The sequence below is a fragment of the Mastacembelus armatus genome, chromosome 22, assembly GCF_900324485.2.
Source record: "Mastacembelus armatus chromosome 22, fMasArm1.2, whole genome shotgun sequence".
Taxonomy (NCBI): Eukaryota; Metazoa; Chordata; class Actinopteri; order Synbranchiformes; family Mastacembelidae; genus Mastacembelus; species Mastacembelus armatus.
This window is the reverse complement of record NC_046654.1, coordinates 11,213,445-11,234,398: the sequence shown is the minus strand read 5'-3', so window position 1 is coordinate 11,234,398 and position 20,954 is coordinate 11,213,445. Positions and strand designations below refer to the sequence as shown.

The window sequence follows — 20,954 nt, the reverse complement described above, 5'->3', positions numbered from 1 at the left end:
TGGCAGTTGATTTTAAATGCTAATTGGAAGATTTTTGACTTTTACTGTAGCCCATATAGTAGCCCAATAGTTAGCTGTTAACATACATTCCCTTAAGGACAGGAGCCATATAAGCAACGTGAAACTTCTGAATAAGTGCATAGTGCCAGTGCATTCTTTAAATAGCTTTTTATAAGGCAACAGAAATAGAAATAAGCCGGTCATTTTTGACATTCAGTTACATGTACAAGTACATGCTTACATCAAATTATAAAAATGGCTTTGCATAAGTGCATGCATTTATAGCTTTGATTTGTTTTTCTTTAACATTTTGCTGCTCATTTACATTAATGTGCCATGTGGTTCTGACATTATCAGTCAAAAGGTGTTTGTGTACACTTCCATGTACAGTGTGACTTTCAGGAAATTTACAATGACAATATTTCATTTGACGTTAAGGGCTAGCAAACAGAGAAAACTAAACTGTTTATACATTATATACTGCCAGGCCTGACATCATTGTTTTGACAATAAGCTGTTGTATGTTAAGCCTGATGTTTTCAAAAGATTGCGACTCAGAGCTGGATGAAAGTACAATACTATGTTCCTTTGTAAGATGGGTGGGTGGGGGGTGTCAAGATGATTACCATGTTACTATCCAGGGTATTATTCACAATGTGCCATAAAGTCATATGATAAAAGCTTACAAATGACCACAAATATGAGGTATTCACTAATCTGCTAATCATAGGGCCCACTGTATAATAGTAAAGACTTTTCACTGTTATGCTGCAGCTATAGCTACTTGACATATTCGACATCATGTCAAAGATGTTTAAATTTCAGTAAGTACAGTTTTTAAAGCTATTTTATCTATTCCTGTTATACCAATAAAAGTATTCAAATCATCACAAGCAGTCATTGTTCTTTTTGTAAAGCTACATGATCTGAGCTAAGAAAGTGTAACAAATGAGAATGAAATCTTCAAAGTTTCACGACAGTTCATTTTTAGTCAAACAAAATATACACAAAGCACACTGACAGGAAAAAAGCAATCACGGAAAGGTATTCTTGAAATATGTTTTCTAACACATCTTTGCCCTGTTAAAAACAAGATTGCTTATTTCCTAATTGTAGTACTCACCATTAGAAAATACTGCACCAGTAACAAAAACAAACAAAAATAAAACTTAACATAATAGTCGACCTGGCTTTAATATTTAAAACTGAACCATTTAACCTTTCTCGATCTTCCAACAGAAAATCTGAATATCATTTTAGAGAAGAATATTAGTTCATACATTTGCCTTTCCTCCACATGAAGCTCATAAATAAATACAAACATCTATCCTGATTAAGCACTGACATGAAGTACATGTGAACATATTAAAAAGGCACAGGCATCCAGGTAAACCTTTATAGTCATGTTATTTTATCAAGCCAGAAACCTCATCTAAAGAAACACGTTGTAACATGTCTAAAAATGTTGTTAGCAATTGTATAAATAAGTGCAATATGAAACTAAATTTAAAAATGTAGCTGTCATTCCTCTGTCTGAAGGTTTCAATTAATACTACATCATATCAAGTCTAAAACTGGAGTTGGATGAACATGGCAGCAACATATCAAGACGATTTAACGGCAATAGCACTTGCTACAATTCACGCTTTCGCAAATCCGCAAAAAAATACCACTGCTTTACCAGTGAACTGGTAAACTCATTAAAATGTGCTTATTATTTTTATATAGGCTATTACACAGCTTTAGTCCAAGCCAGAAATATTATCACAAATAAACAATAGAGATAGCAGGTAAGAATATTATGAAACAAAACATTATTATTGTTTAGTCAGACCTCTATCCAGCTGCAGTTTGTGAATCCCATCTGTTGGAGTACACACTTCCTCTTTCAGTTCTATTTACTATCTAAAAATCAAATAAATGAAAAAAATAAATCAATTATTCAAAATGCATCTCACTAAAGAGAAAAGTCAGAGGCCATGTGTATCCACACCACATTAGATTTTAAAAAGTAAAAATTAGTCAATATTTTGACTACAGTAATCACTTAAAGGCATGTATACGGAATAAAACCCCATGTGTCCTTATATGTGCTGTAAGACATGCATTTATACAATACAGAAGCCATAGCCCTAGTGCAAGTGATACTTTGTATTTTAAAACAGCAGAGGCAGGAAAATTCATTATAGGCAAGGGTTTGAAATGTAAGCATGCTCCTGAACACCGACTTGGCCATAGTGGATGTGCTTCAGCTTCACCTCTGGAAGGCAGCCCAGCAGTTCTGAATATTTTTCCATTATCTGAAAATCTAACAGGATTTGTACTGACCTCCTGACAAAGGCATGAAGGCATATAATTAGATAAAGTTACTTTTTAAATTATAATGCTAGATGCAGTGTTAACTATTTCATAAAGAGAGAGCTTTTTGCTAATTGCTAGATACACTTTTTCACATTCATTAAATTACCTTCTGTCCCCCAGACTGAGAACTGCTGGTCATATCCACCAATATATTATGCCAGAAGTTTCTGAGCTTTACCCCCCCACTGGTCCTTGTCCGTGTCTTGCAGAGAGAGCTGGAGTTTAGTCCAAAGCTGTGGGTCTCCACTGCTCAGAGCCTGCAGCAGCAGAGCTGTTTGCTCCTGAAGCTGTTGCAGCTGGCTTTGGGTGCGCTTATTCTCCTTGATCAGCTGCTTTGTGCGCAACGTGATCCCCAGCAACCCAGACTTGTTGAGAATATTGTAGGTGTTGCTGAAACGTTTCACTTTGTTGCTTTCCATTGAAAGGGCATCATGGTATTTGTCAACATCAATCCTGTTGCTGTCTATCTCTGTCCTAAATGCATCAATTGAGGGAGCCAGAGAGCTGGTTCCTGCCAGTGGGGAAAGAGACTTTTCACTGAGTAGCTCCTGACCCTCAGCTGCCTGTGCTTGGTTGGTTTCTGCTTCAAAGTTGGAGATGGGTTTGACTGGAGTCTGCAGTGCCGGCTGTGGGCTGGGGGAGCTGTAAAGCCTGTGGCTGTGCCTTCGCTGTCGCTGGTCAAATCCTGATCTTGAGCTCCCCCTCAACCTGGATGATCCCACTCTTTTAGATGGCCCCTCCACAGGATGTGGGGCAATTCTGGGATATGATTTGAGGATGGGCATGTAGCTTTTTGATTGTTGGATATTTTCAGGGCAAGTCTTTGGTGAGCTGCTGCTGCTGCTGCCATTTGATACCACAGGTTGAAGAAGAACCACCTGTGATTGAGGCATCACTTCCAAGGGTGAAGGAAACGCCCACTGTTTTTCTGTTGGAGCAATTGTTGATGGCTAGAGAAAATAAAAAAGTTAATATCAAACAATTATCTATAGTACATTAAACACAAGTGTTATATACCAAATGAACAAACATTGCAATCTAAGTATTACCAATTAAAAATAACAAACTACTATGGACAACTGTAATTGTATGCAACTGTTTTGGCTGAAGTTAGATTAACCCTCAATTGACAATAAAACTCTGGATTAGTCAAATGACAATTATAACCAAATAAGTGAGGTACTAAACAAAAAACATGCAAACATGTTGGAATGCTGGTTAGTACAATGGATCAACATTAAGACAAAAAGCTCTGTAAATCAATATAGCTCTAAGAGCCATAACATCATTTGTCACAAGGATGCATTGTCTTTAGTCGACATATTGAGAAAGAGATCAGAAAAACACATATTTAGTTGAGCCAACCAACACTGTATAAACACTCCTAGAGGATTGAGAGAAACAGTGCTAAGCAGAGGCTAACATACAATGCTGTATTTTACCTGTTTTAAGACATAGTTGTTCATGATGATCATTGGAGACAGTCCAGCATATGAACCTCCCATCACAGCCACTTGCGGACCAGGCAGGTCCTGGCTGATTACGGCCACATTCCTTCCTGCATCTTCAGAGTCAGTCAGATCGACTGTACTGAGGTACTCAGAGCTGGCATCTGAGGAAGGGGAGACCAGCATTAGGGTTTCATGTTTTAAACAGATTTACCTTCGTATTGTGTACAGTACCTAAGGCAGAACATCAGTACAATGAAAATGAAGAAGAGGTAGATAGGCATCTCTAGAGGATCTGGAAGAGGATACCATCAATCTGATGAGGAGGGTTAACCAATCCAGGTCAGCCTTCATAGTATAAAGAATGACCATAAGAAAAATTGGCTGAGCAAATGATAGCCTACATAGAAAATGTGACCTAGATACCCAGTTTTGATTAGGGTCGACCTTATCTAAGATACTCAAAAGAAACTCGAATCACTTACACTTACGCCTAGTTCACAACATGAGCCACACTGACAATAATTACCTGTGAGCTTATAAAAACACTGAAAGATAAAACATATATGGGGAAACAAGAAATGTAAATGTTTATCACTGTGAAGTAAGTAACTGAATCAAACCTGAGAAGCCTGAATCTCTCTCCAGGTCAGACTTGGGTGGTCCAAGCTGTGTTGCCCAGGTGAATGGTGGTGCCCTGTGTCTGCTGGCTCTACTAAAACTGCTCATGCTCGCCTCCTCTGAAATAATGAAGAATTAAGGGTTAAAAGTTAACGTTAACCAACGAAAATCAAAAATAAATTTGGCAAGACCAAAGTCTAGCAAAGCACTGAGTGAGTTCAATTTGCTTTTAAGTAACTACATAATTATAAATACAGTAGTTGCAGTTTTGCAGGTGTATTATTTATTGTATAGTAAGTTCAACTTCGCTGTGGACTCAATCCATTATTCAGACTCTGCTTCCATAAATTATCTAACTACAAGTAACTTAACTAGTTCTTATGGGTCATCAACATCTCCCTGATCAGTACACTGTAGACCCGATTGATGTAATGCACAGCAAGACAATAGCTCTAACGGAGTTTATCTTATCAGTTTCATTTACAGAAAAAAAAGCTTATCCACACCACAAACTGGATGACATTAGCTAGGTTTTGAAAAGGACACGAACACTGCGGGTATTGTTGTAAAAGATCCACTCAGCTGAGCTTTACGTGTAAGGGCCTGTCACCCCCGAACAACCCACCTGACGACAGAGCTAACGCTAGCTACTGTAAAACACGCTTTTTAACCATTTCACGTCACTGTATGTGTGTCACAAATAACGTTAATGTACGACAACAAGAATACTTTGTGATAACAAACGAATAATGTTATAGCTGAGGCCGCGTGTCTAAACTGTCCAGTGTTTTTAACTTTGAATAACGTTACATATAGCGAGGATAGCATTATTGTTTACACACGCAACTTTGGCAACCGTAACTGTTAACAGTTTGCGACAACCAGTGGGATACGCTGGTTAAATTAAACTAGCTAAGCAATAACATTTAGTTATGTGAGATAGCTACAGCCTTAGTCAGCTCCTGACGAGATTGTTTGCCCGTTTACTGCCCTGCCCCTGCGATAACGTTAGCTAACCGCTACCGTTGCTTCAGCCTGGCAACCAGCTGGGTCATCGATAAGCGATTTAGACAATAGTTTTACTTTTGTAAACCTTACCAAGACGTCCTTTGTTTGAAATTATATATCCGTTTAAAATAGTATCCAAGGTTATTGTTTTCTTACAGGCAAACTCGACTCTTTCCTAGCTAGCGTTAGCTAACGTTACGCCTTAGGCCTTAGGGTACTCTGAGATACAGCCCTGAACGCTGCTTTACAGGCAGGGTTTGCGCTTTGGCATCGGTTGCCAGATACGCAGACAAACAAGTATATTTTGCAATGATTCGAGAGTATTAAAGTCTTTATCTGCGATAACATATGTAATTATACAACGCATTGTTTTGTAACAACAAAATGTGGCGACATACTAAATGTTTCCTTACAGGGAAAATGCGACATTTGGAACCTGTAGCAAGCGGGCCCTCCCGCTAAAACAAAACTCGGGGCTCAAAAGCCCAATGATGCATAGCGGTTGTCAGGGAAACGGTTCATCTGTTCGTGTCGGTTTGTGCGTCGTCTACAGACTTAATGTTTACTGTAAATAAAAGTTTGTCTGTGTGTCATAGTCTGACTTTAATAAACCACACAGGACAAGCTGACAGCCATAAACATTTTAATTACAAAATAAATATTTAAACGAAATAAAAATACACAGTAGCAATGTTACTTTTTTACATTTTCATAGATTTTTTTTGTTATACATGGAAAAACAAAACAAAAGGACATCATTTTACATAACTACTTCAATTGATCTCTTCCTTACTGCTATGTTACCAAAAGCAGAGAGGAAGACATCTGTGGTGCAGGCTTATGTGAATCTTGTGTCACCAATGTGGACACACGTATTTACTGTTTAACTGTACAAAATCACAGTAATGCTTCTTATATATCTGTGAGATCACATTAAAACAAACAAATTGAAATTAATACTCTTTAACAGTCAGCAATACCAAATGAGTATTGTGACATTCATACTAGACCTGCCACATCCACTCTGCAGCCTACTACACATTTTCTGGTGTGAAAAATATATATCTGTATTCTTAAAACAATGCTTGTTCAGGCCTGGTTATGCCACTAATTAGGATAACATTCGATACTTTCTTCATAAGGGATTCAACAATAATAATTCTGTATTCTGACAACTATCTTCATTTATAAAACAGATGTAATTAAATATTATCCGACCATTCAAAACAACTGAGTAAGAGAGATAGAAAGGATTTGATTTCAAACATTTTGATTTTAGACCAGGGTTATTTATTTCTAAATACTTTGCTGTTAGCATGTCTTTAGTTGAAAAAAGTGATCTGATAAATAATATTCTTGTTTAACAGTAAAACATTTTACACTCATGTTGGGTCAAATGGTGCTATGGATGGACAGGATCCATTCACAACAAGCAACTGTGGGATTGTTACTTTCATAAGTGATAGATTACAATATGTTGTGATTTGCTGTGGGACTTAACATTATCCCATGTCTAATCTTATTTAGTTACTTGATCTAGGAACAAAATCTTTCATATAGAGCAGTTTTGAACACCACTAGAGGGAGACATTTCCTCATTGCATGTACAGTACAAAGCAGCTGCACACTCAGTCAACATATGTGGCCATGACAGGTCAAGGCATCTCAAATAAGGTTCCTGCCAGATGACAAACTTTTAAAAGTTGCTGGTCCAAATATATTCAGCTGTATCAATAAATATAGATTTTAAACAAGAGTAACCACCTTTAAATACCAAAGAAATGGACAAATCACAATAACTGACGCAGTAATAGATATAAAATAGATGGCATCTGTCTGTCTGGTTCTACATTGCACTGGCTTCCAGGAATGTCCATTGTACTTGGTGTGTAACAAGTGCTGTTTCCACCAATCAAAACACTTCCTGTTGAACCTTGTCATTACAAACGTGCTGCCTGTAAGCAGCAGGGCATGTCAGTAAAACAACCCAGCTGTTTTAAGTCTGTAGACACAATATTGACAGATGAGTGGAAGAGATTTGAAACTGTCACTGAGTTGGTAATAAATAATGAGCCACACTGCAACAGAGGGGTTGGGTCCACTGCAGTTACCTGCGAGGGATCTGGCACCTACAAGCACAAGAAAGAATAATGCATCTGCTGTTAATTGATAGTTATAGGGCTTGTGAAGTCCTTTTCTCAAGACTGTACCATCACCTTTCACATTCTTTAGTTTTTTGTCTCTCCTTTCGTTTCCTTCCTCTTGGTCTTTGCTTTTTCCTGCAAGAAGGACAAAATTACCAGCCTCTAGTCTCTGGGACAGAAAATAATTACTTTCAACGGTGTTACACCTGACGTTAGAACAATATATTCATGTTCTTACCTTTCACCCCTTGCAACAGATTTCCGAAGTCTGAGGAAAAATTGTTTCAATAAATTAGAAAGAATACTAAGATCACAACAGCCATTAAATATTGCCCAACCGAGTCTCCTAAAAAGTATGTTTATACACTAGCAAAACAAATGACTAGTTTTGTGCAAATCATAATTATGTTCAATGACAATAGTGAAGGAAGTGCTATATTTTTGTACCACACATAAGTCAAATACAGGAGGTTAGGGTGGATATTGAACCTCAGGTCTGGCGGTCACATCCTGAGTCATTATGGTTAGATGTAGACAACAAACACACAGAAGTTAGAAATTAAAAATATATATATAGACTTAAAGGTTTTGTTGCTTAAACCTAACCATAAGAATCATTAATCATGGTTTTTCTGCTATGACTTGATATTGTAATGGGATAATGTAGAAAACAAACATTTTGCAGTTGCTCTAGGTTCTGTCTGAACAATTGCAACTTAGCAGATGTATTTATTCCAAAAGTTTCCTCATTATGTTGATGAAAAATGGAAGTCGGGTGGTATTTATTTATTTCTAGGAGACAGGGTAGATTTTTGCATACTTATATTTCAATATTTCATGTCAAAAATTATGACTTGTTTTCTTACCTACATTCACATGTCTGATGCTCCACAAACGTCATCTCAACATATTCTTGACCTGGTAGTGATGGCCTGATTTTCAACAACTGTCAGATAAAACAAGTGAGTATTAATCAATATAAACAATTACAGTACAAGAGTATAATAATGGATCACAAAAAATTTTTTACTTGAACAATTATATTGCACAATGCCCTTATCTCACCTGCATAGTGACGTTTGTGGTGCGGGTTGGATGGCACTCCAGCTTCTCATCCCCACAACAACCTGCACACCTCACCAGCGGCACACAGGAGGGGCTGAAGATGTGCTCCACCTCTGCTGGGTATTCCTGCACCACCTCTACCAGTTTCTCAATGGTTCGGCAGAAGCTCCGACCCCACACTTCTTGGAACATTAACACTGGATGAAAGGACATCACAGATGCTGAGCAGAATGTGTAGCCAGACAGAAAAAGGCATATTCCTTTCAGTGCAATAGTATTACAATACCTCTGTTTTTCTATTTTACTTACAGAATATATATATAAGTGGTTTCATAAAGTTTATTTAGAACTGCCACACAAAAAAAAAAAAAAAAAAAAAAATCACATTCAGAGCAATTACCTTAATAGTTTAATATTGGCATGATCATACTTTGTACACAGTAACTTAAAACCAGCTGCAATACGCCAGTGTGTATCCTGTTTTCATTTGAACTAATAATGTTTGTGTAATGTACAGTACACTTTCCTATGGGATTATATGTGTGAAATTGTCCCAGTTGCACAGTCTTTGGGGAGAGGAACAGGGACAACTATAACAGAACAAACAGAGAAGGAAGAGAAAACAAACACTGGCAACATGGCCTTGAACAGAACCCTGCCGGAGCTGGAGCTGAACTGCCCCGCAGGCATCTCTGGGACCGCAGCGACCCCGGGGTCACCGAATGGAGCCTGACACCACAACAGCTGTTTATAAAAGTGGACAGGCTGGGAGGAAATGGCTGGGGAACTGTCTACTGCAGGGAGATGAGGCCATGAACTGTAATGTTGTACATTAAAAAGGGCTGGTTCACTGGCCAGTTACTTCTCCTTGAGTTGACTGTAAGGATTCAGCTTATCAGGCCTTTTTGTATTGTATGTCAGGTAAGTGAGTAATCCCTACGAGTACAGACATGTCCTACTATTCTGCAAATTTAAATCAAATACACCTATGAACTCACATGCAAGATACATGAGATTAGTAATTTATATTCTCTGAAATTGGATGACAAGCACATTAAGAATGGCTGCCTGAATACTCTTTAGTTCAAAGGTACTTTGTCAGGACTGGTATCCATCAGATTTCTTGCTTCTCGTGTGAACATTACAAAAACGCAGCTTGACAAAACAGTTTGAGCTTCATCTACCAGTCACCCTTCTTAATTATTTTAAAGAGCTACTCTACATCCTCACCTGAAAGGTTTGGAGATAAAGCAAGTAGAAATTCTTACCATTAGTTGTACTGTTGATGCTTGACAAGGGTAGACTCTGGAAAACAGAACAAAAATGTGGAAAAAAAAAAAAAAAAAAAAATTCATTCATTCAGTTTAGCTGTAACTATATATAATGGTGTCCTATTGATAAAACCCCTTATCGATACATATCCATATATTTGAACACTTGAATGGATGAGACTGAAGCACAGATAATGGCTGAAGAACAGGACATTCACATTACACCCGTCCTTCATCAGCTTGCTAACATGCCATCATGTGCCTGTGAGGAATTTCTGTCCCCTAGAGGTGATAACTGGAACTCCAAAAAAATAAAGTGCAAGATCATACACTTCTTTTTCCACCCTGCAGTCAAAAAGTCTGAATGACAAGCAACAGTTCCTGTCTCATATAAATCGTTCCCGTGTGTGCCCAACTGTTTAGGTTTAAAACCTGTTTCCTGTCGTGTAAGATTCAGCTCTTTATTTATTTTCCCATTGATGGTTTCCTCCTCTGTCTTGATTTTTTCCCATCATCTCATGATAAACAGAGTGTGTTTCTCATTCGCCTGGGAAAACACAAAACCTCTAGCTGACTCTGTCTCAGGAAGGGAAATCTACATTTGATAAAATAGCCTCAAGCAAAAGTACGAGATGGGTTGCAGACAACCTGCTTCTTGTCTCCACATCACTGGTGTTACATTTCAGGCTTTTTTTGGGTTTTTTTTGTAACAAATGTACACACATCTGATGACATCGATACTGTAGCACTGGCTGTGTACATGCTCATAGTGAGAGAGTAGCTGAAAGTGTTGGACTAAAATTTGTTATAATATTACAAGCAGACAGATGATGACAGTAAGGCCTGCTATTTTTTTTTTTACACCATCTGTCCATCACTAAAATGTATCCATTTCCTGTTGTGAACCAAAATTAATGTGAAGGCAAGAACTGGGACTGTCAGCCACTCAGCCATTTTGTCCAAACAATGTGATTAACAAGGAATATCCTGCTTTGATGATGAAGATGCATTCACGCTTTCATATCATTTTAGAGGTTCCTGTAAAACTGTCACTGCTATAAAGTGTCAGGCAGGTCTGTGTAATTGGGAGTTTCTCTTCTCTGCAGCAGAACACAGTGTGACAGACTTCATATCAATAGAAATACATGAGCTTCTGGTCAGCCACTTAGGTTCAGTCCTCCCTGTGTTAAGGGAGCTGCTGAGGCATCTCCCTTTTTTCAAACTGGCTGGCCATCTGGCCAAAATGTACAGCTGTTACTCTGACAGTAGAGTTGTTCTATAGGGTGCCATTCATGGAACTGTTCTGAGTGTACAGAAACACCACAGGATTTTCTTCTCCACTTACAGAGGCTTTTATATACAGCATGGGTACATGGGAACAGCATTAGTTCAGTTTAAGCTATATTTTTTTTAAAAGGCATTAGTTTTCCTGCAGCAGCAGTCTGATAAAATGAATCCCTTTCCAGTATTAACTGGCATATGATCTGCTCTCTCCTTTCATCTATTGGTGTTCACAAATCTGCAGCACATCACAAGGGTTTTTTGGCTCTGGTCTCGGTTGCTGTTCAGAACGCGGTGAGCTGGGGAGGATTGTCTGACGTTGGTCAGAGGTTAAGCCTTGACATGGCGTAGGAGCATCTTTGGCACCTCCTGTGAAGAGTGAGCAGGCCAGATTATAAATTGCTGCATGATGTTCCTCACGTAGCCATACCTACCTCCATGTGCACTTACAACTCTGTGATTCATGGTGACTGGGATGTAATTCATCTCTTGTGGAAAGGGAGAACCACTTTACATCAATACGTGTATAAACCTTTCTAGTAAACCCCAGAAGAAGAATCATTTGCTAAACACTTCTTTCAAGAGCTCTTTAATGTCATTTGCTCATGACCTTTCTTAAGGTAGTTTTTCCGTCTCCTCTGTGAGGGTCTAACATTCCAGATATTGCTTTAATAATATGGGTTCTTGAGGCTTTTGTGATTTACTGCAATTAAGGGCTGACTGGGCAAAACCACAACTTACGTGGTAACAACAAATGTGTTATTAAAAACTTTTAGAATATTCATTTTTATTGGGACAAAAACAAATAGGGATTCTAGGAAGGTAAAGAAAGGATTGATGAGTTAAGCCAAGAAAAAAAAAAATCTACTTGAATTAAAAGATACACAACTCAAAAATGTTTCACTCTGTCAAGTTGTTATGCTGAAGAATCACAGGCCTGCAACTAACAATTACTGTCATTTTCAGATACATTGTTACCTTTTATGCTCAATGCTTAGTAAGCTTCTCTTAAAGGCAATAAAAAAAACAAAATACCAATCTAATGTCCCAGGGCTCAGCAGTAGTACCTTTATATTACTCATTTCTCTGAACAGCTTAAAAGCTCATACATTCATGTTTCAATATGAAAATAGCAACAACATTTGAGAAGCTTTACTGTGACCAGCACATTTAAAAAATGACTTATACGTAATCACACAGCATCATTGTCCTTAATTAGTTGTCTAATCTTCAGCAGTAACTACGTGTCAGAGGATTTCTGTCTAAAAGTTATTCTCACTTTATAATTAACATATTGGATATGTAATCAAGTGTGTTCTCCCTCAGTCCAGTCCCCTGTTCCATAGTTGTACAAGTTTACAGCACTTAACATCTGGTTCTCAGGTGCTAAGCAGCACTGTTTCTCTCTCTCCACTGCCACTGAATACACTGGTTTGCATAGTGGAAACATTTATAAAAAGCGAGGATAGATTCAAACATATACCAGTTGTAGCAGTAATGAAGGTATGGTATCTAGGGGTCGACGCCACTGATCAGACAGCCACTTCCAAAAACTAATCTCCTGAAGTCTCGAGTGAAAGTTTGTAAGCTGCTGGCTGATAGTTTGTTCTGTCCTCTGGATCAGATCAGAGGACCTGTTGTGTCCCTGTGCTCCTGCTGTCAGGCCACAGAGGCTCCGGGCCTCATTACTCTCCACTCCCACACAGCTGAAATACGTCATCTTTAACCTCCTTACTTAATTCCATCTGTCAGAGGAAGGGCAGCAAACGTAGGGAGTAAAAATAAAACATGATGGGGATCCAACGTAATGGTCACAAAAGATTTTTCAACATTTAAGGGTCAAGCTGGGGAGGAGGGTGATGGGCAATTCAACAGCAGGTACTATGGCAAGTAGCCAGACATATCTGGATACCAGCCAGGCTGCATGTTCCATAGTGTGTTTCTTAAAGAAAAATGATCAAAACTGGCAGCTGAACTAATGAGAATCAAATGCAGAGAGGAGTTTAGTATGAACAGGACAACGTTTTCTGAATGGCTGAAAATGAATCAGAACTGGATCAACTGAACCGGGTTTCTCTTATTGGGATTGCAGCAAAAGATAAGCCATGTTTTGTGTCCAAGCAATTTGTTTTTGAAAAAGTCACTTACATTTCAGTCTGGGGCTAAAATCCTAAAAAAATGAATGAATAACCATATTTTTAGAATGATTGTATATTGTTGATATATCTTTAGCAATGGCCATAAAACAATGGACAACACTAAAGAACCATTTTAGTGACCTCTTGTAGCTGCAAAGGGAAGATGGAGCTAAAATCAGGTCAGAGTTTCAACAGAATAAGTAGTAACAGGAAACAAAAAAAAATAGTAAATATATTAGAGCATGGTTTAATTTTAAAAGTGGACTGGCTGAGCTTGGGAAACCCCCATCATCAAATCTTTTTTCACTCTGGCAAATAACAACCCAGGCTGTTGGGCACCATGCCATTATTTACAGAGCTTTCCAAAAAGGTCTACTTTCAAACTTAACTTTATTCAGTAAGGGTGTGAGTTTGGATAAACAGTCCACGGATGAGATGCAGGCCTGTGATATGGTAATGACCGGTTGACTGAATCGGTTTAGTGATTTTGTACTGTAGATGCATGCTGTTGGGAAATCAAGCAACAAATTTGAGTAAAGCAAAGCTGGCAAACATCCCAGCCATAATCCAGGCCAGAGAAGCGCCCACATCTCCATCTCACTGAAAACATATGAGCTAGTTTGACTCTGAACATGAGACCACACAAAACAGAGAGCACTAAAGCAGAGAGAATGAAAACAAACACAGAGACAGCTACATCAGTGAGGGGCTACCTCCCTGCCTCACTGATCTTCCTCATCCATCCTTTATCGAGAACCAGATTCCCCATCATCAACACCATGACTGCAGCATTAATTCTCAGGCCTCTCGTGGGGGCTGCAGGTCACTGTCTCTACAACACCGCAACAGAAAGCCAGGGTTTGTTTTATATACATGAGGTGTGTGAACCTACAATGACAGCGGTGCCATTACAGGTCTGACAGTATCCAGTTGGGACTCTCGGGTGGTCAGGTCAGGGACTGTGATCATGGAGTGCTGCCAAAGCACCAACAACATTCAACAGAGCGTGGTAAATGTTCCACAACAATTTCTCAAGTAATGCGGGTGAAAGGGGCCTTTGAAATTCAGCATTATTCCACATGAAAGTGCCACATTTATAGCTCGGGTGTCATATAGATGCAATGCAGAAAGAAAAAAAAAAAAAGAACTACAAAACAGGAATAGTTCCATATGTTAGGAAATAGACTTATCCAATGAGATTTAGAAAATCTCCTACATTGAAGCTTTAGTGAGGAGAAAGTTAGCTTAGTGTAAAGACTGGAAACAAAGAGAAACTGTCTCTGTCCAAAGGTAACACAGTCTGTCCACTAGAACATCTAAAGCACACCAAGCTGCCTTATGGTGATGTCAAGAATGATGCAACAACAATGCACAAAGAAGAAATAGTCAGGCACCTAACCCTCTGTAAAGCAAAACCTTTTTACACTTCAGTTTCTGTACAGATTACAGGGTACTAAAAGAATATTTATTAAATCCTTTAATATAACAATTTTATCCTTTGCAAATGAGTTTGATTACACTACAATCATTCTTAGAGAGGTCTAGTTGTCTAATTTTCAAAAAGAAAAAGAAAAATCCAGTCAAATAGTGTTTACCATGCCAGTGACATGGGTGAGGTAAAGGTCCATATAAATGTTGATTTAGATAAACACCATTTCCTCAGTATAAGTCCATTAATGCAAACACACAAACACACTGTATAAACCATGCACCCTGTCCGCAAACATACACACGACGCAGGTCTTGAGATAAGGCTGACCGGTGGTAATTGTGGTCTCTATTACAGTAAACGCTGTTCTCCCTGTGTAAACCACAGTAAATTGCATCCAGATGGGGAGATTAAAGCTTGGTGAGTAGACGGCTGCCCCGAGCAACACTGCTCCTCCTCTGCGGGAGGAAGGAGAAATCCATATTTCCTGATTGCGAGTGCAACTCTCCCCTGGGCCGGGACATTACAACCACAAATACTACAACAGTGCAAAAAAGAGCTTCATCAATCAGCAGGTCACTCTCACTGCATGGTCTCAAATGTGGACATCTTGACTAGAAAATTGTGAAAGTATATTACAGAGCCACATCACATCAGGAGGTAAAGGAGGGCTAATCGTTTAATGCTTGATATCAATAACTGATCTGTTTCCTGACAAAAACAGCTGTGCTGTATTGTGAGAAACTGAAACCCACACCTGTTGTGTACTGTTGAGGTTTTAAATACTTCAGAAACTTTCTACTTGTGAAACTATATTGGAACAACTAGAAATACAGTATGACATCATGACATCGACACTCGACTAAATATGAACAAGAAAAAGAAAAACACACCAAACACAAAAATGTGTGTGTTTGTGTGTGTTGCAGATGGTCAGACTCGACTGTGCTGTACTGTTTTGTTGCTGGTGATGACATAAAGGAAGCACCTGTGTAAAGTCATGTCCTCACACACAAACACACACAGATACAAGCAGTGAAGCCAAGACTCACTGCCTTTTTTTTTTTTTCTAAGCTCAGAGACATCAGGAAAATGCTTCACCAGTCTGTTTGGCTTCACTGGGGAAGTGATGAGCGTTCTGCCAAAGTCAAATGAGAGAAAATTTTCTTTCACTTTAGGTTTCCAAGGTTTTACTGAAGGAAAAAAAAAAAAAGACAGCAATAAGGAATTTCATAATCTCATACCACAGAGACTTATAATTCTTATCCTTTGCAAATTTTCTTAATGTAACAGAAATATTTTCTAGTGAACTTCAGTTGCATTCTGAGTTGCGCAGCTGTTCATGTGTCTGTGTCCTTGTGGAAACGCTGACTAATGTCAGTCATGTTTGGTTGTGTTGATGCAAGATTTCACCTGCATTTTCAAACACACAATCACTATGACAATAAAGGCTAGGTAAGGTGGGGATAGTTATCAAATTGGCAGTTATTGGCAAAGCTCTTAGGCTGTGCAGAGTGCAGTATGAGCAGGATTTAAGCAGTGATATTCTCTCTCACACTCACAGTGGACTTATAAAGTATGTGGGCTATATGTATGGGAAGTGTCGACAATACACCAACAAGAGAACGAGTGTATCGAGGAATGTGATCAAAATAACCAGTGGGTGACAGTTATATTGTGTTTTTAGATGACCCTGGTGAAGGGGTAACCAAAAGGCCACTTTTGTTCAGCACGGAAACCCAGGTGCTTCGGCCCTCAATCAAGAGTCATACATATATAAATCTGACCAGGACACTTTCATGAGAATAAGTCATAGGTGCAAATTGAAACACTGGCCATATGACTGGCAACAGTTAAGATTGAGGATTATATGGATTTTATTAGCAGCAACAGGGGATTTCTGATAAATTATAGCATTCAACTATAATGATTTTAATAGTCATATCAGTTGCTGTAGTACTTCATGCTTTCATCAATGAAGTATAATTTGCATACTCAGCAACAGACATCTCCAGTATCACAGGTGGAACTACAGGCCTGTGCTTGTCCTTCATACGTACCTTAACGTTGTTGATACCTAACAGTAACACCAAAGAACATTTGCTCAGGGCTATGGACTGTGGCTTTGAACATCTTGTTAAGAGTTTAACAAAAAACAATATTCAAACACACTGACATAAAAATATATACTGCTAAATCACAGTACACCAATGGTTCCCAGCAGGGATGTTGGTGCCTCCACAAGCCATGAAGATACGATAATCAATACAACATAAAGGGGCTACAATTAACATTTGCATCATCTGATCAACTGTATTCAAATGACAATAGGTTTTCAAAGAAAATGTCCTAACTATGTGCTTCTACCACATATACACTGAGCTGTGCTGTAAATTCCTTGTAGTAAAGCAAAATTATTAAACAGCTGAAGTTATCCCCACCCTCTCTTGGCCTCTCCATGTTTCATAACACATATGAGTCTGCTGATTGCAGCTCCAGCTGTGACCATGATGAGAAAGCATCATTATCAATTTGTGTCACATATTTCTGGGAACCCAAAACACAATGAAAGACTTGTATAAATAGCATTCCCAACCACATGGACAATGTTTGCTTTTTCCACTTTGGTACACCAGTCAGACAGTTGACTGTGGGAGCTGGCAGGACAGACACCTATCAGAACAGTCTCATTTTGTCACTACAGCTAGAAAATAGCTGTGTTTCTTGTTTTCCTAAAATGTGAAATGTTTTGCTTCTAAGACATATTTATACCTTGACATGCTTGTTTCCAGCAAAGCAGGAAAGCAGAACAACGTTTCCTCTGTTTAGCTGACCTTCCAACAGCTAATGGCTACTGAAGGGTTAAAGAAAGATCCAGACCACAGAAATAACAAGTTCACACCCTCACAGACTGTCCATATGACCTGACCTACTGGATGTTGAATCGCAGAACTGAACTGTTAACATTTGCTGTCAGTCTTTACAGAAGTGTGGGGGGGGGGGGTATTTAACCTGCTACACATTGAGGGCCCTGGATTTTGTCACTCCTGTTTAGACTAAGCAGGCCATGAGCTGATTATAAGGATTAGTGGAGATGTGGTGATCCCATGCCTCTCCCACTCACTCTCAACTCAGCAACAGCTGCAAAGACTCTGGTTAGAGAACCTGGTGCAACTTGCAGTTTTTCCAGACTTGAGAGCCTCATTGAGTTTGTGTAAAATGGAAATTGCTCCAGGGTTACTTTTAGTTCAACATGCAGCAACAGTGCATGAAGTGTGACACTGACAGTAAATGGATGTGGGCGTGGCCTGCTTTTACATTAGAGATAGCTCAGGGATAGCTGCCAGCCCTCAGCCACCTTGGGAGGAAATCAGAGACAGAATGGGATGAAGAGTTAGCTGGCACAAGTCCTGCTGCCCAGTGGCACATCCTCTATTTCTACAGTGTGACACAGGCCTTTGAATGAGCTCCCACTCCAGTTTCAGCTCTGTCCTGTTCTAGCACATTTTCATTAAAAGACTAAAAGGCAATGCCAGGCGATAGAACAGAACAGTTTTGTACTAACACACTGTCTCTTGACAGTGATATGACTGGGCTGGAATTACACTTCAGTAGATGCTTTTACACACATTCACAAACACAGACTGTCTTTCTATAACTCTTACGACACACATTGATATGTGTGTTCCCTAGTGTCTTAATCTAACCTTCACCATTCACAACTAAATGCCTAGCCCCAACCATAACTCTGAAACCAAGTCTTAACCCTCAATAAGACCTTTGAACACACACAGACACACACAGACACAGACACAGACACAGACACAGACACAGACACACACACACACACACACACACACACACACACACACACACACACACACACACACACACACACACACACACACACAGGTTCATCATCACCACTATTTTTCAAGTTGTGACCAAACATGCAGTTAAATGCTGAGATGACAATAAAAAGCTGCAGGTACAGATCAAAAGAATGAAACACTTTCTTGATAATATTGCCAGATACACTGTCAGATACAAAGCTTACAGTCTGTCAAGATGCTGACCCACGACTATAAAAACTATAACTATTTCCATTTACGACATCTCTCACTAACACAGACATCACAGTGTTTTTGCTTGATGGAAATCCACACTAGACAAAAAGGCCTCGGGAGCGAACATGAGCCATGTCTATAAAACTAGTTTAAAGTATGATCAAGCTGTAATTATAAGCTCACAGTGAGTCACTTTGCACCATGTGTTTCAGAGGCAGAGAGATGCAGTTTGTCACGTTTCATCTTATGAATGAACTGTGCAGAATGGCGCTCATTCAAAACGGTTTAAGGTGTGAAAGCACAATGGATTACTGTCGATTCAACAACCGGCTTCTGCTGACTCACCCATAGTCCATGCATACTTTGGACAGAAACCAAGTTATTAACATATATTACAATAGGTGCATTATTTTTTTTTACAATATCAACATTTACACATTATTATTAGCTTGTAGGCCTAACACACACGCAATCTAACTAGTGTGAAAATCCTAATGCGTTTGGAGGCTGAAACCACAGAAACTCTCCTCCTCCTCCTCCTCCTCTTCCTCAGCCTAAAGTCTTAGTGAATGGGGGCTCAAACTTCTTACCTGTGCAGGTGAGAGCAGCAGATAAAGCGCCACCGCAGCTTCGATGACAAAACCGAGTTTCATTTCGCGATGTCTGCGAGTGTAGAGGGGATGGTGGCTCCCGATGCATACAACAAAACAATCCACCAAAAACCCCAAACAACTCAGAGAAGAAAGGGAAAAAAAAGGTGCTGACCGGGAATTTCCAAGTGACTCTCCCGGTTTAGTAATGCTGAGAATGACTGCAGTCACGTAGCTCCGCTGCCGCGTGTAACCTAATGAGATGGTGCTTTACCGGAGGCGAACCGGAGGTGCGCGGAAAATATGAAAATAATGTCAAAATGAAAATATGTTTCTTTTTATTTTCTTATTTAAAGTCAACCGAGTCAGAGCGAAAAGCTTAAAAAGACTGTGATGTTTGCAGAGCGAAACTGTGGCAGAAAGTTTTGACAAAGCATAATCAACTGACAAGAAAAGCGCCCTCAGTTCAGTTCAAAATGTAAAAGCGGCGATCTGCTCCAAAAGAAGTGCGTAAAGTTGCACCGACAGTTTCAGTTTCCAGTCTTGCTCTGAGCTCCAGTCGGCACAAAACACACACTTGCCTCTAATTGCCCCACAGTACCTTTCACAAGCTGGTCATTTAAATCTCCACCCCTTCTCTGTCCTCCACTCTGCCTCATTGGCTTTCACAGACCTCACTGATGCTTTTACTTTTTTTTTTACCAACCTTTTTAAACTGTAGCATGCAATGGTAATTTATGTGATGTGACACTGCTTCTGATGCTTTAGTTGTGATTTCTAGTCTATATGGTCTACACCTACAGGAGAGTATTTCAGGCTAAGTTAACAATTATAGAGATCCTTTTTATTGACATGTGCAGGAGATTTTCCTCCTGGGCTTTAGTATTTAGTCAAGTTTGCAGAGACACAAAGGGAGATTCCATTACTGTTTGCCCATTGAGTTAATCTTCAGTGTGGGACTTCTGTGTTTGCAGAAACCCTGGAACGAAAAGATTCTTTGTGGGCTTCCACGCATTCCTTCAGCAGTGCTGAATAGCTCCGCTGCCTCCTGCTATTGTACAGACCACAGTCAGGAGTGCAGCGTCTCAGACACTTAAGCAGAGCAAGACAAACTCCAATTCTATCCAGCTAACCCGGAGAGTGCAGTGGTAAGAGGAGCAATCAGGGATGAGGAAAAACGTTTCCTCTAATTATGGTGGACAATGTCACAGTAGTCTCCTCCTCCGTTGTATCTCTACCTATCAACGAAGGACATGTGTGATTCTTGAAGAAGCTGGATGCCACAAAAAATGTTCTTTTTTCTAATTGTCTAATTACCGTCTCATTGCTGCAGCAGACATGAACCACAAATGGCCCAGACGTTTTCTCCCTGCTAACTGGTCAAATTAATACCTCCACAAGAAAAGGTTATGTACGGCTATAATGATGTAGTGCAAGTCAATTTCAAGTTGTGTTTCGAAGACATTTTGAAGAGCTAAAGATCATTCCCTCTCCTCCCTGCCACGACAGTAGCACAGACTTTGTTTGCTCA

At 39.4% G+C, this 20,954-nt stretch overlaps 2 protein-coding genes across 5 annotated transcripts; both read right to left on the bottom strand.

Annotated features, from left to right (window-relative positions):
- Window positions 1–969: 969 nt before the first annotated feature.
- On the bottom strand, window positions 970–5,905 carry cipca (CLOCK-interacting pacemaker a). 2 transcript variants are annotated; one of them, XM_026310090.2, is made up of 4 exons: window positions 5,852–5,905; window positions 4,433–4,549; window positions 3,804–3,973; window positions 970–3,311 (listed from the first exon to the last, which is right to left on the bottom strand). In XM_026310090.2, exons 2-4 carry the CDS (start codon window positions 4,536–4,538, stop codon window positions 2,514–2,516), a joined length of 1,074 nt encoding a protein of 357 aa, XP_026165875.1. In that variant the 5' UTR covers window positions 4,539–4,549; window positions 5,852–5,905; the 3' UTR covers window positions 970–2,513. The 2 variants fall into 2 exon arrangements, with proteins under 2 accessions (XP_026165875.1, XP_026165867.1); XM_026310082.2 differs by lacking the exon at window positions 5,852–5,905 and adding an exon at window positions 5,529–5,683.
- Window positions 5,906–6,067: 162 nt separating this feature from the next.
- pgfb (placental growth factor b) lies at window positions 6,068–20,071 on the bottom strand. 3 transcript variants are annotated; one of them, XM_026307256.1, is made up of 7 exons: window positions 19,424–20,067; window positions 9,916–9,952; window positions 8,648–8,844; window positions 8,453–8,528; window positions 7,821–7,850; window positions 7,655–7,717; window positions 6,068–7,567 (listed from the first exon to the last, which is right to left on the bottom strand). In XM_026307256.1, the coding sequence occupies exons 1-7, from the start codon at window positions 19,484–19,486 to the stop codon at window positions 7,413–7,415; spliced, it is 621 nt and encodes a 206-aa protein (XP_026163041.1). In that variant the 5' UTR covers window positions 19,487–20,067; the 3' UTR covers window positions 6,068–7,412. The 3 variants fall into 3 exon arrangements, with proteins under 3 accessions (XP_026163041.1, XP_026163032.1, XP_026163049.1); XM_026307264.1 differs by having other exon boundaries at window positions 7,447–7,567; window positions 8,449–8,528; window positions 19,424–20,066; XM_026307247.2 differs by having other exon boundaries at window positions 6,068–7,717; window positions 19,424–20,071.
- Between the last annotated feature and the right edge of the window lie 883 nt (window positions 20,072–20,954).

Bases quoted from the DNA above. Each gene is read 5' to 3' on its own strand.
- pgfb (XM_026307247.2), bottom strand. From the start codon at position 19,486: ATGAAACTCGGTTTTGTCATCGAAGCTGCGGTGGCGCTTTATCTGCTG. The intron at 8,529-8,647 runs GTGAGATAAGGG...TTTATCTGACAG, and splicing joins CCACAAACGTCACTATGCAG to TTGTTGAAAATCAGGCCATC. The intron at 7,718-7,820 runs GTAAGAACATGA...TCCTTCTTGCAG, and splicing joins TCTGTTGCAAGGGGTGAAAG to GAAAAAGCAAAGACCAAGAG.
- cipca (XM_026310090.2), bottom strand. From the start codon at position 4,538: ATGAGCAGTTTTAGTAGAGCCAGCAGACACAGGGCACCACCATTCACC. The intron at 3,974-4,432 runs GTTTGATTCAGT...CCCCTTCCTCAG, and splicing joins GAGAGATTCAGGCTTCTCAG to ATGCCAGCTCTGAGTACCTC. The intron at 3,312-3,803 runs GTAAAATACAGC...TATTTTCTCTAG, and splicing joins ACAACTATGTCTTAAAACAG to CCATCAACAATTGCTCCAAC.